At 37.9% G+C, this 16862-nt stretch overlaps 1 protein-coding gene across 4 annotated transcripts in view; it reads left to right on the forward strand.

The window, feature by feature from the left end:
• Nucleotides 1-13028, forward strand: part of cchcr1 (coiled-coil alpha-helical rod protein 1) — a 172116-nt gene extending 159088 nt beyond the window's left edge. For 2 of the 4 annotated variants that reach the window (XR_009061390.1, XR_009061389.1), the window contains 5 exons: nt 3930-4031; nt 9549-9685; nt 9758-9872; nt 9947-10154; nt 11827-13028. Coding sequence is in view for 2 of the 4 variants with exons in the window: in XM_057821755.1 (XP_057677738.1) it covers nt 3930-4031; nt 9549-9685; nt 9758-9872; nt 9947-10080 (488 nt within the window). In the remaining 2 variants the exon portion in view is untranslated. Of the gene's footprint in view, nt 1-3929; nt 4032-9548; nt 9686-9757; nt 9873-9946; nt 10271-11826 lie in introns of those variants that run through there. The other 2 variants (XM_057821755.1, XM_057821754.1) reach the window with 2 other exon arrangements.
• The last annotated feature ends 3834 nt before the right edge of the window (nt 13029-16862 follow it).

The following is a 16862-nucleotide window of genomic DNA, read 5'->3' on the forward strand; positions in this document are numbered from 1 at the left end:
CGTTAGTTGGCGCCATGGTTTACGGGCTCGCAGTGATGACGTCATTGGGATCTTTCCAAATGTGTAGCATGTTCAACAATTGCTTATTGCTGCCTAAACTCGCAAAGTAAAATGCCACGATGTGCTGCTTCTGGATGCACTTTCCAGTCAAATGGAAACAAGGGGAGTGAAGTGAGTGGTCAAGGTGGAATTATTATTTTTAGCGAATAAATGTGCATAAGTGGAAGCTTCTCCCCCTTTTTGTTCCCTGTATGCACGTATCCTACCCACCGCGCGTTACAACTGGTGCCCGAACATTTTTCCTGGATCCTCAGTCAGGTAAGGGATCCGTCTATTTTCTGGATCCGACGGTCCCACCGCATCTGCAATATTGGTTTCGGATCTGTCTATTTGTTTTATTCGTCGGTCCCACAGCGGCTTTTCGGATCAGTCTATTTTGTGGAATGGACGGCCTGATCGCGGCTGCGACGTTGCCACGGGATCGGTCTAATTCCTGGATCATAGAGTGAGTAAAAAAACGCGGATTTGGATTACTATTGCTAACTTTTTCGTTGACTATTCGTTGTGGGAGTTTTCCTCAAATCATACTAAATAAATAAAGCACTATGGCACGCTACAGTGACGACAGTGACTCTTAACGTGGACCTTACAACAATGTTGGAGTTCGTCAGGGAACGCACGTTTGCATGCTGCTGAGCTCCCGAGTGAAGAGTGGTCAAGGTGGAAATATTATTTTTTTGTGAATAAATGTGCATAAGTGGAAGCTTCTCCCCTTTTTCGTACTTTTATACACGTATCCTAGCTACCACGCGTTACAATGTACAAGAAATGGATTACACAAGGTGTGCTCTTTGGCCTGTACTGTATGTAAAGCACACGACAGCTCTGGATGCTAACAATCTACATAACTGGGATAACTTTGAAAACGCAACATGCTTACCTTGAATATCTGCTAATAAAACCGGACAGCATACATTTTTCCCTGAAGCTCGTCTTGTGAACGACCGACAGTGCTGTCCTGCTCTTCACTTTTCAGATCTGGTTCAAATAGGAAGGGTAGAACTGACGATATGTTGGGAAAGCTAACGAGTGACACGCTGGAATTTCGGCAAAGGCCCCGGTGACGTCACGCACTGCGACGTAACAAGAATGGCGACCTATCACTTAAAATAATTTTACAAACTTTATTAAAACAAAAACATTAAGAGGGGTTTTAATATCAAATTATTAGAACTCATACTAACATTCATCTTTTAAGAATTGTCTTAAAAATAGAGGATCCCTTTAACTAGTTACCAAAAATGTTCACCCTATTATTATTATTATTACCCTGTCATCAAGTAAAAATATTTTGTTTTAAATTAAATTTTGCAGGAAAAATAGTCAAACCTGTCACAACAATAAGGCTGCAACATCGAATTGATTAAATCGGTTAATAAGATAGTTGCCAACAAATGATTTTTGCAGGCAGCTATGAGGAGTCCCGTTTGGGTCCTTGTTTGTTTGTAATGTGAGGCTGCACGCACCAGTATTCAGAGCAAGAGAGAGTTCACTGCTACACTCAAGTTGGTTTGCTGAACATTACGAAGTGTTGAGAGTAGTGCTGCAACGATTAATCGGTTTACTCGAGTAATGCGATGACTGTCATTTTCTCACTATAAGGCGCACCTGACTATAAGCCGCACCCTTCAAATTGAAGGAATCTGATGTTGCGATGGTGGTGGTGCAGACTTCGGCTTGTCAGCGTCAATCTTGCTCAGTCAGTTGCATGACGCACACGTTGGGCTAATAAGGCGTTGTTTATCTCTTATGCCCTGTATTCTGCTTGTTTTCCTTAAACTATGGAATACATGTGATTTATTGTACAGTGGGGCAAATAAGTATTTAGTCAACCACCAATTGTGCAAGTTCTCCTACTTGAAAAGATTAGAGAGGCTTGTAATTGTCAACATTGGTAAACCTCAACCATGAGAGACAGATTGTGGGAAAAAAAACCCAGAAAATCACATTGTTTGATTTTTAAAGAATGTATTGCCAAATTGGAATGGAAAATAAGTATTTGGTCACCTACAAACAAGCAAGATTTCTGGCTGTCAAAGAGGTCTAACTTCTAATGAGGTCTAACAAGATTTATTAATTTGGGTGGACACTTTGCCCTCTCGCGGCAACAGTGAATATGGCATAACTCATTTAACATGGCTGAATCCAGCTGCCGCCTGTTAAGGCCAACATATGGTTGTAAGTTTTTGTATGAGCTAACATGTTTGTTTATGCATTCATAATTTAGTTTTGTGGTATATTAACAGTTTTTTCTGGGAATATATGTTTGAACAATTTGTGAAGAGCATTGTAGGAAAAAAAGTTGGCATTTTATACCATTTAAGCTAGCTGACTTTTGCAAGTTAGCAAATTGTTCTTTTGTTGTACTTCGATCCTCATTATTTCTTTTGAGACTAAGCTAAGGTATTTAAATTTATTTTTAAATGCATTTATTGCTCTTGTGAAATGAAAGTTCAATTCTGCATTTTTTGAAAAAAAAGAAAAACCCTCAGGAATTTTATTTTGTATTTGCAGTTAATAGTCTTTTTAAAGTGCTATCTTGGCAAGCCTTTGTTTTAAATCTCCTAAAATGTATTCTGCAATGCATTAAATGTTCATCAGATCAGATTACCGTAATTTCCCGAATATAAGGCGCACCCGTGTATAATGCGCACCCCAAATTTACTTGTAAAATTTGGGGAAAATTATTGTACCCGTTTATAACGCGCACCCTAATTTTAGCACCAATAAATAGAAGAATACAAGAAAACAGAGCTCGTGTACAGATACAGAGATGTCATTTTACTGACTGGTGAAACACAGCACAAGCATAGCACATTGGTAGTTCAAAACATTACCGTAAACTGACAATATTTACGGTAATAATATGATTTGACAACTTCTCCAACTTACCAGAATCTAGGAGAAAACAAAACGGATGTGACTTTTCTTTTAAAGGCTGCTGTATAACTTGCTCGTTTCCTCATGATGAATAAATGTTTCTTCCATGGATTGATACGGTAAAACTACTGAACTATTGTTATTTGGGTTTGAGTTTCCCGAGGGACCGATATAGTTGACGGACACAGGAAGTGTGTGTCCTTACATTTGTTATGCTCCGAATTGTGGAGCTGCAATAAACGTCGACTCAAATGAGTTCAAGAAACTAAATTCTCTGCTTTATGAAGAGTGAAAAAAGCAGAATTTAAGACAGACGAAATCATTCGGCCGATTAGTGTGAAGTATTACCGAAACAAAATGGTGACGTCACGTACCGTAATGGTCGGCAACGGGTCGCCGCATACGTTTCTTCAACACAACTTGGCCGTGTCAATGAAAAAAAAATCGGTTTATATATATATGTAATACATATATATATTTCTGTCTCCATCCATGTACCCGTTTATAATGCGCACCATGAGTTTACAAGTTGATTTTGGGGAAAAAAAGTGCGCGTTATATTCGGGAAATTACGGTACTTGATTATTCTAATACAGTAATCGATAACTTAAATAATCGATAGCTGCAGCCCTAATCGAGAGTTAGATTATCTTTTCTGTTGTTAGATCCAGTTTTCCTCTGTTAGAGGTGAGTAAATAATGCCAATTATTTGTATGCTTTGTATTGAAACTGTAACTTGTCATACAAGAGAGTGTGCTTTCAAATTGGATTTGGATTGTGCTTATGAACAACTGTTTAAGAAAACTGATTCATTACAGTCTGCTTCCTTTCTATTTTGTTGTTAAGTTGAAATTACTAATTGCCATAAATGTAGCCCGTGAACCAAAATGTCATTGACATTCTTGCTCTATGTTACAACTCAAGTGGGTTATTTATTTTTTTTCTACCTTGAGCATTTTTCCGCTGAATCGTGCAAATGCTCCCCACAGTTCTTCGTGAGCGGCTGTCTGAAATGGAAAGCTGCTGTGCTGAAAAGCTTAAAGAGATGGAGGTCCAACTCAGCACGGTTAAAAAAGAGCACACCAAAGCAGGTAGGGGGATTACAACGCTTTTTAAACCATGTGTAAAGGTACTTCGGAGTGTGCACTGTATATGCACTCATTTAACTCATGGGCTGCCATTGACGACGCTAGACATCCGATCCATTTGGGCTGAGTGAGACTGGCGGCGAATTCTTTTTTTTCTTTTTTTAACATTTGTAAATTTAGCTTTGTTTTGTTTTTGTTTAATATTGACCTAAATAAAACGTGATGTCCACATGTGGGGGATTCTCATGAAAGCTATGCATTCAGTAATGAAGATTTACCAAAGCTAGCTTAAAATAGCAGAACCAACCGATTGAGTTCCCTAATATTTTATCTACAGTAAAATATCTAATTGACTCATGTCTAAAAACATGTAATATTACACATGATGTTAATAATCAACTATGGTGGGGGAAAAAAGCATTTGTGAACATAAACTTACTGTATTTTTCAGACTATCAGTCGCAGTTTTTTTCATAGTTTGGCTGGGGTTGCGACTTATACTCAGGAGCGACTTATGTGTGAAATTATTGATATATATTAGGGCTGTCAAACGATTAAAATTTTTAATCGAGTTAATTACAGCTTAAAAATTAATTAATCGTAATTAATCGCAATTAATCGCAATTCAAACCATCTATAAAATATGCCATATTTTTCTGTAAATTATATATATATTCTATAAAATTGTTGGAATGGAAAGATAAGACACAAGATGGATATATACATTCAACATACGGTACATAAGGACTGTAGTGGGCATTTCACTCTACTGTCATTTAAATCTGTCTATGCTGTCCTCTCTCCGAAGCGTCTACTTTTTCCAAAGCTAGACAGCAAGTGAACGACTCCTTAATAATCAGACTTTTTCCTTTTTCATCTGATTTATTAATAAAATGGCCTCAAACCACAGTCTTCTTTAGACCGTAGTGAAACTACAAAAAAAAGTACACAAGCATTGCATTAGCAACAACGTTAGCTTAGCACGCTATACAGGTTCACTAAACATAAACAAAAAGCGTCTCATACAAAAAATATAACATTTCGCTTACTAACATAATATGTACATTCTTTGCAACAACCATACTTACGGACAAATCTTGTCCAAGGATCATATAAGCACAACATTACAACGTAGGCGTCAGCCCGAGACGTCGTGCAGCCATATTGAACTGGCAAGAAAGCAATAAACCATGTCGCAAAGCGACCACAAGAGTTCGCTGTTAGACAGCACAAAAAACCTTGCTGTAAAACTTACCAAAAGGCAGAATACTGTCTGAGCGGGACATGTGCGTTAATTGCGTCAAATATTTTAACGTGATTAATAAAAAAAAATTACCGCGCCTTAACGCGATAATTTATATTAGGGCTGTCAAAATTATCGCGTTAACGCGGGGTAATTAATTTTTTAAATTAATCACGTTAAAATATTTGACGCAATTAACGCACTAGGCCCGCTCAGACAGATTTAAATGTCAGTACAGTGAAAGGCCAACTTGTTAATTGTGTTTTATGGAGTTTTTTCGCCCTCTGCTGGTGCTTGGGTGTGACTTGCATATGTTATGTGGCGTAATGTCGCCCTCTGCTGGCGATTCAGTGCAGCTGATTATTTGGGTTTCGGTGCGCTTTTCTGACGTGATTATATGTCGACGCGAACTCACACTAATCGACAGTGCTATTCAGACCAGCTAGCGTCCGCATCCAGTATTCAGTGGCAGTTCTCATAGCCCCATCACACTGTTTGTGTCTAATACATGCATCGCTTGTGAGTTATATTCCTCCTTTGTTTATATTCATGAGCATTAGATAGTTATTGATGATGTGTATTTGAATTTGTTCACATATGTGGTGAAATGCAGTTACATTGTTCGATGCTTGTGAGCTAATTGGCTAGTGCTACTGCTCAAATGGACACGTGTGTGTACATTTTATGTTATTTTGTGATTTATGCAAGTTATTGACACATTGCCTTGTTATTTTCAGTTTTACAAAAATACAAGAAACGTGCTCCTGTCAAAAAGAGATGACTTCAGTAAAGCCCATGCAACTTTGCCACACCGTCTGATTTCTTTTTGGAACTTATGTTCGCTATCCGTCAGTTTGTGTACTCACACACATTGAGGACAGAATAGGGCTACTAGTTTATTTTTTGATAGAAAATTTTACAAATTTTATTAAAACGAAAACATTAAGAGGCGTTTTAATATAACATTTCTATAACTTCTACTAATATTCATCTTTTAAGAACTACAAGTCTTTCTATCCATGGATCACTTTAACAGAATGTTAATAATGTTAATGCCATCTTGTTGATTTATTATAATAAACAAATACAGTCCTTATGTACCGTATGTTGAATGTATATATCCATCTTGTCTTATCTTTCCATTCCAACAATAATTTACAGAAAAATATGGCATATTTTATAGATGGTTTGAATTGCGATTAATTGCGATTAATTAATTTTTAAGCTGTAATTAACTCGATTAAAAATTTTAATCGTTTTACAGCCCTAATATATATATATATATATATATATATATATTATATAATTTCACATATTATTTTGGTGTTTTGCAGTAGCACTGATGGTTTGGTAAACTTGTTAGCATGTCCTTCATGCTATAAATATCTGAATAACTCTTAATAGCTATGTTACGTTAACATCCCGGCCACGTTCGCATTTGGTTGTTCGTGCACCATATCCTTACATAACGTTCGTGTAACATTATCATTATGGGTGTAACAGTACACAAAAATCTCAGTTCGGTAAGTACCTCGGTTTTGAGGTTACGGTTCGGTTCATTTTCGGTACAGTGAGAAAATGCAAAATATAAATGTGCTAGTTGTTTATTACACACTTTTGTGCTTTCAACAGTAAGAACATTAGCCTACACAAAGCTAGAATTCTGCTCAAAAAGTAGCGGGTATTTAAAGATAATCCAACAACAATTTGCCTTTCAGACCCCGCGTATTGGTCAGCTTTCTTTCTGAAGTCTCCTCCAAAACGCAAACCTGCGGTTAAAAGGTGACACTTCAAACATGAAAAATCGCTGGTTAACAGCATTTGCAAATGAAAAAAAGGATTTAAAAAAAATTGATTACTGGTACCACATGCAGTGACAAAATGAGCTTTTTTGCGTAGTGCAAAGCTTACGGTTTAGCGAACGTACTTCCGGTGAACATTTCCTAATAAAAGCGCGTCATGTTCGTCATCTAAATAACGATTTCTGGAGTTAATTCTAAATAATTCAGAATTCAGATAAATGCCGCATGCGTCAATTATCGTTTAGTTTGTTAAACAGTTGCTGTGGCAACTTGTGTGTAAATGAGCAGCTGGAACGGATTTGTGTGGACTCACTCAATAAAGCATTTAATAAAGACAATATTTTTTCTTTATTTCTGTTTAAAAATAATGCATTGGAACAGGAACATGTCTAAAACTTATCAAAATGATTACATTTTGAAGTGCTTAAACACCATTTATTAAAATATGTATACATAGTTTTAAAATTTTTTAAAAATACTTTTATATGTATGTCTTTCCAATGCGAAATCTGAATAAATGCATTGAACACACACAAACACTCACACACCCAAAAAAAAAATTGGCGGGGTGGGGCGCTACTTTCTTCTACGTTGTTGTCACTGTATTTCAGGTTTTCATATCTCTTCACATGGTACCCACGGGTTATTAAAAGTATTAAAAAAGCATTGAATTTAGTTTCCCGTTATTAAAGGTATTAAAAGTATTAAATTAGCTGTTGTAAGTCTGGCATTTTTTCACCGTGGTCTTAATTTTCAAGAACATCTCAGTGCAACCTAAATTATATCCGTGACAACAGCAGGCAATCGCACAGTTTACAGTACGCAACCGGCTAGCAGTACTACCACAACCACCACCGGTAAAACGGAGAATCCATCCACCTCTGCATCGGGAATGCGTCCGTTTGTCGGTGGAATTAAAACCCTGTATTGTGGATTCTGAAGACCATAACAGACCACCATTTATCTACTTCAAATCCATCGGTGATCTGTTTCGGATATTATGTCATTTTTGGTCTGCATCGGCTGGCACAATGTTGGTCAAATTGCGTTTTCTTCCGCAAGGAGCGTTCCCGATGTCGTAAATGTTTGTAACAAATTCTCAGTTGGCAGGAAAAAAACGCAAATTTCCTTAATGTTTACCATAATTTTCGCACTATAAGGCGCACCTGACTATAAGCCGCCACCCACCAAATTTGACACAAAAACGACATTTGTTCATAGATAAGCCGCACTGGACTATAAGCCGCAGCTGTCCTCACTGTATTATGGGATATTTGCACCAAAAGATATTAACTGGTTACACTTTATTTGACAGTGGCATCATACGACTGTCCTAAGACCAAATGAACCACCATGCAGCCAATTGGTTCAAAGCTTGATTGCTTCAAGAAGCTTCATTTGGCCATCACTGCTCCCTTGGGGTAGACAGTCAACCTCTGCTGCCACCTGCTGTCAACACTGTTGTCATCCAACATGCCTCCTAGCATGCGTTGCAGCACTACAGATGTAAATAACAATCAAAATTCCTGTTATGTGCTAATTATTTCTTCAGTTACTATTCCAGTTTCATTAATTGCTATATATGGTATTTGGCAATACATTATTTGACAGTGGCGCGATAAGACTTATTAGACAATTATAATTACGACATGACACTGTCATGAGCAATCATGAATGCTTCTGAAAGCAAATTAGCTCACTTTTGAATGGATGTAAAAGACCCGAGCTAGACATAAAGTTAGTGACATAATTTGCCGGATGACACCTAATGGTCACATCTGTCATAAACATTCAGGAATGCCCATGATAGTGTCATGTCACAATTATGACGGTCTTATGGTGCCGCTGTCAAATAAAGTGTTACCTAATAACCCAAATAAATCAACAAATAAGCCTCATTGGACTATAAGCCTCAGGATTTAAAGTGAAGTAAAAAAGTAGCGGCTTATAGTCCGAAAATTACGGTAAATAGTCTACATATTTTTATGATCATTAAAAATGCATTTACACAATGAAATAACGCTGGAAAAGTTTGTTAAACATAATGTTGGTCAAATCGTGTTTTTTTTTTTTTTTTTTCGGAGGGAGCATTCCTGACATCGTAACTGCAGCCAATTTAAGCTCATTAAGACTGTATTAAAGATAGAGGTAAAATAGGGCCTAAAAAATCCACCCCGACCCGGTCCGCGGGTATTAAAGCCCGACCGGCCCGAGCCCCATCAATTAACTTGATTTGCAGGGCCAATTAAGCCTGAAAAAAAAAAACACAGAAATTTTGTGTTTTATTTGGCCCGAGCCTGGGAAAAAAACCCTGAAATTCTATGTTTTCTTTTTGAGGACTTTTAGAGAAGGAGAAAAGAGAAGGGAATCACCTATATGTAGACCCTGATTGTTTTTTTTAAATGACCAAAAATTGCCACTTGTCATGTAAAGGAATATACAGATACAACACTACACTTGCTTGTGATCTTGCAGTTCTGACTTTACGACAGTTGGAAAGAGCGGTAGCTAGGAAACAGAACCACTGGAGAGAAACTGAAGCTTTACAAAGTGGGCATACAAAAGACTCTCAACAAACAGAAGAGGCTGAGACCAATAGACACAAACTACTGGTGAGATCATACCGGTTGGACAAAATGTTCTTTTAGCGTCATCCTTTAAGCAGTGGTCAATATGTTCCTCAGGCTGCAGTCGCTGAGCGAAACTTCCCCCGAGCGGCACCTAAACAAACGATATCTGCTCCTGAAGAACAACCTAGTGAGAAAAGCCGTTTTACGGGAGCAACGCTAGCAACTGAAGGTGAGTGGTGTGCTCATACTCTCATTCATTTTAGGGTGGACCGTCTGACAGCTCGACTGTCTTTATCCCACCAGAGAGACTCCTTTGTGTTTTGGAGGAGCTCCACACGCTCAGTGCTGCAGTGGTAAACAGCTCGGAAGACTCTGCAGAAGAGGAGAAGGAGGGGCACAGTGACATTCCCGAGGCCGTGTTAGGAACACACCTTTAATATGTGCAGTCTATCCTCTGAAAAGCAATTGCATTTATATGAGGTACACATCTTGAACTACACTTAAATAATAGGTGAGCACCTCTTTGAGCCGCTTATGAAGTGTCTAATTAGTACAGTGGGGCAAATAAGTATTTAGTCAACCACTAATTGTGCCAGTTCTCCAACTTGAAAATATTAGAGAGGCCTGTAATTGTCAACATGGGTAAACCTCAACCATGAGAGACAGAATGTGGAAAAACAGAAAATAACATTGTTTGATTTTTTTAGGAATTTATTTGCAAATCTTGGTGGAAAATAAATATTTGGTCTATACCAAAAGTTCAGCTCAATACTTTATGTACCCTTTATTGGCAATAACGGAGGCCAAAGGTTTTCTGTAACTCTTCACAAGCTTTTTACACACTGTTGCTGGTATTTTGGCCCATTCCTCCATGCAGGTCTCCTCTAGAGCAGTGATGTTTTGGGGCTGTCGTTGGGCAACACGGACTTTCAACTCCCTAGTCACCCCGTGGCGTCAAAATGACAACAAGAACGGGGAGCAAAAATCCCAGAACCACATGGGGGGACCTAGTGAATGACCTACAGAGAGCTGGGACCACAATGACAAAGGCTACTATCAGTAACACAATGCGCCGACAGGGACTCAAATCCTGCACTGCCAGACGTGTCCCCCTGCTGAAGAAAGTACACGTCCAGGCCCTTCTGCGGTTCGCGAGAGAGCATTTGGATGATCCAGAAGAGGACTGGGAGAATGTGTTATGGTAAGATGAAACCAAAATAGAACTTTTTGGTAGAAACACAGGTTCTCTTTTTTGAAGGAAAAAGAATACTGAATTGCACCATACCCACTGTGAAGCATGGGGGTGGAAACATCATGCTTTGGGGCTGTTTTTCTGCGAAGGGACCAGGACGACTCATCTGTGTAAAGGAAAGAATGAATTCGGCCATGTATCGAGAGATTTTGAGTGAAAATCTCCTTCCATCAGCAAGGCCATTGAAGATGAGACGCGGCTCGGTCTTTCAACATGACAATGATCCCAAACACACAGCGAGGGCAACAAAGGAGTGGCTTCGTAAGAACCATTTCAAGGTCCAAAGTGGCCTAGCCAGTCGTCAGAGCTCAACCTCGTAGAAAATCTGTTGAGGGAGTTGAAAGTCTGTGTTGCCCAACGACAGCCCCAAAACATCACTGCTCTAGAGGAGATCTGCGTGGAAGAATGGGCCAAAATACCAGCAACAGTGTGTGAAAAGCTTGTGAAGAGTTACAGAAAAGGTTTGGCCTCCGTTATTGCCAACAAAGGGTACATAACAAAGTATTGAGATGAACTTTTGGTATTGACCAAATACTTATTTTCCACCATGATTTGCAAATAAATTCTTTAAAAATCAAACAATGTGATTTTCAGTTGTTTTTTTTCACATCTTGTGGTTGAGGTTTACCCATGTTGACAATTACAGGCCTCTCTAATATTTTCAAGTGGGAGAACTTGCACAATTAGTGGTTGACTAAATACTTATTTGCCCCACTGTACCTTTCTCGCACACACCATATAACTGTTTGCATTACTCTAACACACTTAATATAACCAATCAGGGAATAGTATCGTTTCTCATTTTTACTGTAAGACTGTTTGTATTACTCGAATACACCTAATATAAAAATAAATACCACTTGTACGATAGTTTAATGAAGAGAAGCAGAACAAGAGGGCATAAAAGATACACAACCTCATTTTATCACAGAAGCCCAACGTGCGTCATGAGCAAGATTGACGCACCAACTCTCGCAATCAGTTCTCCCGGGCACTTCAGAACAAAGAGCAGGGCGTTCTGTCCTAAAACAAGTAGCATCGGAGAACGCCCGATATCCAACTGATAACACAACTGACAAGACTCCAAGATCCTCCTTTGACGCTGAGGGGGCAGAATCCACATCCTCGTTGCCCGGACAACAGTAACTCCCAAATCCTCCTGTCCAATCAACAAAAGACAATAATCCCCTAATCCCACATACCCCCTTCTTCATCGTTCTTCACACCTTTCTTCCTGCCCACGGCCCGCCCTCGCGAGAGCTTTCAAAAGACTGATCATTTAGATAACAACTGACGCTTCTCGGGGACATTTCTATGTAGCCGTTGTTTTGCCGACCCTGGATCCAGCATTGTCTCTCCGTCGTCTGTTCTGCCTTGTTTTTGACCATTGTCGACGAATAAATTGTAAACCTGTTTTCGGTCAGCTCTTTTTTGAACCGTTCAAAACTGAGTCAGTACAAAGGGTTAACACCGGAGTGAACGTGCGGTATTTGGCCCCTCCCAGCCGACTTGTGGGAGCGGTGCCAGCGGAACACCATTTGGTTCGGCTGTCGCTGTTTCCGCGGCTTGCCGGGGTGGCCGAATTCCTTCACCTGTAAATGAACAGAAAGTGACCTGTAAATGCCCCAAAAACTGGCAGAATGTAATGAAGTAAAAGTACTTCATTACTCTACTTAAGTACACTTTTGCGTATCTGTACTTTACCTGAGTGCACTTTTGCGTATCTGTACTTTACCTGAGTGCAAATATGAAGTGTTACTTTTTACTTCACTACATTTTACAGCAGGTGGCTGTACTTTTTACTCCACCACTTTTAAATTGTCGCCTGCGTTACACTTGTTTTTTTCCCTCTTGTAAATTGATGGTTTCGTTTTCATGCTCAATTAATGAGCCCGTGCAACTATACCATAACTGAGCACTAGTGGCAGCCCACGAGTACAAGCGAGATTAGGTAGGTGGACAAGATATTGACCAATAAAAAACACCACATTCCTGTACAGTAGGTAGCAGTATGCACCTGGCAGTTGCTTGCAATCTGCAATTAAGCTAAATTTTGTAGTTTTTGAGCTTGTTATGCTTCTGTTCATAATGCGGTCAATTGTATTGCTTGTTTTTTTTTTATATATATATATATTCTGCACAGTTTTAAATAAAATTGAGCAGTCAGTGAATTTACTGGTTCTTTGAATATTCTTTGAATTAAAAAAAAAGAAAAGTTTATAACAATGGCAGATTTTAATTTCCCGCTTCAGGGCACGTGCGTAGTGTAATCTTGAGTGCACCAGAGCGGGGTCAAACCATTCTCTGCTAAGTTGTGTGTGTGGGTGGGTGGGTGGGTGGGTGGGGGTTGGGCAAAAAAAAGGAAAAATATTTATTTATTAAATATTTAACATTTTTAAGTATATATCGAGTAGAACATAATATTCAGTCGGACAATGATTTAAATAAAAAGGAATATGTGATTGTAAAGTAAAATAAGGGTCATTCAGGGGCCCCTATGGTCCTGAGGCCCGGGACAACATACCCGGGTTGCCCCCCCAGGCCCCCCGACAGGCTTGTGAGTTACACATTTTGAACTAGACTTAAAAAAAAAAAAAATGAACGACAATTTTTCTTTGAGTCGCTTATGAAGTGTCTGATTAGTATATATCAATGTTTGCTGTACAGGTAGATAAATAGTGAAACATATTTTGGATTTAAATTTTTTTTTTAAATTTGTTTTGTTTTGCTACCTGACGAAATAAGGTTCATCCAGAAAGAAAATCTGAAATCTCGAATGAGACAGAGAATTTGTGTTGCGAAGGCAATGCTGAGGTATATACTGTATACAGTCTGTATATACAGTATATGCAGCGCTCAAGGAATTGAGGTTGTTTATTTCCCAACCACTAGAGGCTGCTGTTGTCAAACCAAAGAACACTTAGCTGACTTCAACATTCCGTCTAATCAACAATATTAGTTCATGTATTTGTGCAATTGTCTATTTATCTTACCTATCTATAAAAAAAAAAAAAACATCGGTGACTGATAAGAGCTCATACACAAAGTGTACTGTTGTATAAACACCTTACTACGAAAGGAAATCTTATTTCTTTTAAGTGTAAAAAAACAATGGAAAAAAGGTCAAACTTGGTATTTTTGTTTATTTTAATGTATTACAAACGAACACAAAAAATTGTCACATTTCTGTCGTAGATTCAGGTGATTATAATAAGATATTTGCAAACATTTGCTTTTGATATTTGTATCCATTTCAGGCAGTTGCATTTATTAAGACTTGAATGCCGTTTATCAGTTTTCAACTGGTTTACAAGTAACAAAACAAAAATGCCTTTAAATGGTGTGGGACGTTATTCAATCGCAAAAAAACGTGAATATGTATTTTCATGAAACCCATTATATATGTATTGGCTGTCAAACAATTAAAATTTTTAATCGAGTTAATTACAGCTTAAAAATTAATTAATCGTAATTAATCGCAATTCAAACCATCTATAAAATATGCCATACTTTTCTGTAAATTACATTTGGAATGGAAAGATAAGACAAGATGGATATATACATTCAACATATGGTACATAAGTACTGTATTTGTTTATTATAACAATAAATCATCAAGATGGCATTAACATTATTAACATTCTGTTAAAGCGATCCATGGATAGAAAGACTTGTTTTTAAAAGATAAATGTTAGTACAAGTTATAGAAAAGGCTATATTAAAACCCACTTAATGTTTTCATTTTAATAAAATTTGTAAAATTTTCAATCAAAAAATAAACTAGTAGCCCGCCATTGTTGATGTACTGTAAATAATTACACAATTCTGATGGGTGCTGAAGCCCATAAAATCAGTCGCACCCAAGCGCCAGCAGAGGGCGACAAAACTCCAAAAAACACAAGTAACAAGTGGACATTTGCACTGTGCTGTCATTTTAATCTCTTTGAGCGGGGCATGTGTGTTAATTGCGTCAAATATTTTAACATGATTAATTAAAAATATTAATTACCGCCCATTAACGCGATAATTTTGACAGCCCTAATATGTATATACAGTATATCGACATTTTAAGTAATTGCATAGTTGCAGTACTGGTTTTTTACCAGCATGGAAAGGAATGAACAATAACCGCATGGTAAAACATCACGTACAATGTCTATTTTGCTCAAGTCACATAGAGTTAAAAGACAATATTCCAATAATGAACAATATACCAGTAATGGTCAATATACCATCAACAAAAAAAGGAAAATAATGCTACGGTTACATAATATTTATCATTCGACTTTTCTCAGTGGCACACAGGTTTTGGTTTGAATACATATTTACAGCTAAAATGTGAAGCCCAATGAAATGTCATAGTAAATAATGAAACATGCCCACTTGGGTATCATAGTAAGTGTTAGGGGTGCGAAAATATAACAAAAAAAAAGATATATCGCAGTACTTTGTAGCCCAAAAGGTTATCGTTATGCTCCCACCGAGAACCGGTATGACCTTTAAAAAGAAGTCTGATAAAAAAAAGATGTTTTGTAGAATACCGTAGAATGATTTCTTCACCCATGTATCGATAATTGTCTCATCGTTATCGTGAGCCTTGTATTGCAAATCGTATCGTATCGTGAGCTATCCAGAGGTTTCAATCCCTAGTGAGCATCCTACATGACATGGTATAATCCATGTAAAAACTTAATACCCTTGAGCCTTCTCAAACTATGCAGCCATAGCTGATAATACAGTCGGTTTAATTCACATGCATTCAATATTTAATGACGGTTTACGCACTTCGTTGGCTTTAATTAACACGCGTCACTTCTTGAGAGCTTCAGACAGTTAATGCTTTTATTGCCAGGTGCCTCACTTGAGTCTTTATTAGGCCCATAAAAGCCGCGATCACATTAGATATTTCGCAAATGAGACTTATTGTGCAAATGTGCCCATTCTTCCGGGAGGAAAAAAAAAAAAAAGCCTAAATCAAGATCGATTATGAATCCCGCAACTAACGAACGGGCAATAAATCTAATTGAGTGAATGTCCTTGTAGATTAGGTTGCTTATTATGTTTAGAATTGAATGACTAAGTAACTCATCTTCAGTCATTGACGGCAAACTGTTTTCGTCAAGTATGAACAATTCCGGGTATATTTAGAACCGAGTAACTTTTGTTAGAATGCTTTTAGGACCCAAAAATGGAAGTCATCTGCATAAATGCCATATTTTTTGCAAAACCTCTTAAATTAAAACTGAAGTCTACTCTTTAGTCACATCTTGATTGTTATATTTTAAACCCACGGCAGATGTCCAAATCCTAAATTCCGTCATTGTTCAAATACTTGTCAACCGGATTAGATATTCACATGACTGAAAACGATCAAGAGATACGTGTTTCTGTCATCTTCCCCTTGCGAGAAATGTATTCATCCACTAGCTGTCAAGTTGAAACTTTGTCCAAACTTTTTCAAAAGAAATATCCCTCCCAACTTTTCCCCCCTGTCCTGTTCAGATGCTTAGACACTTAGAATAGCAATCTGAGGTTCCTTATGGTCTGAACAGTTTTAATGTATCACATTGGAGTTTGTTGTCCTCCCATTGTGGTTGTTCATGATGTTTTGTTTATTAGGAGAATGCAGTGACAGAAAGGAAGGAAGCAGACAGAAGTGGAGAAAAACATCAATAAATACGCTATTACACACCTACAGTGGTATGAAAAAGTATCTGAACCTTTTGGAATTTCTCATATTTCTGCATAAAATCACCATCAAATGTGATCTGACCTTTTTCAAAATCACACCGATGAAAAAACAGTGTCCGCTTTAACGAAAACCACCCAAACATTTATAGGTTTTTATATTTGAATGAGGATAGCATGCAAACATTGACAGAAGGGGCGAAATAAGTAAGTGAACCGTCTGCCTAAGGAGACTTAGAGCAATTGAATCCAATTTTAGTAAAAATTGGATTCAATTGC

The sequence above is a fragment of the Corythoichthys intestinalis genome, chromosome 18, assembly GCF_030265065.1.
Source record: "Corythoichthys intestinalis isolate RoL2023-P3 chromosome 18, ASM3026506v1, whole genome shotgun sequence".
Lineage (NCBI taxonomy): Eukaryota > Metazoa > Chordata > Actinopteri > Syngnathiformes > Syngnathidae > Corythoichthys > Corythoichthys intestinalis.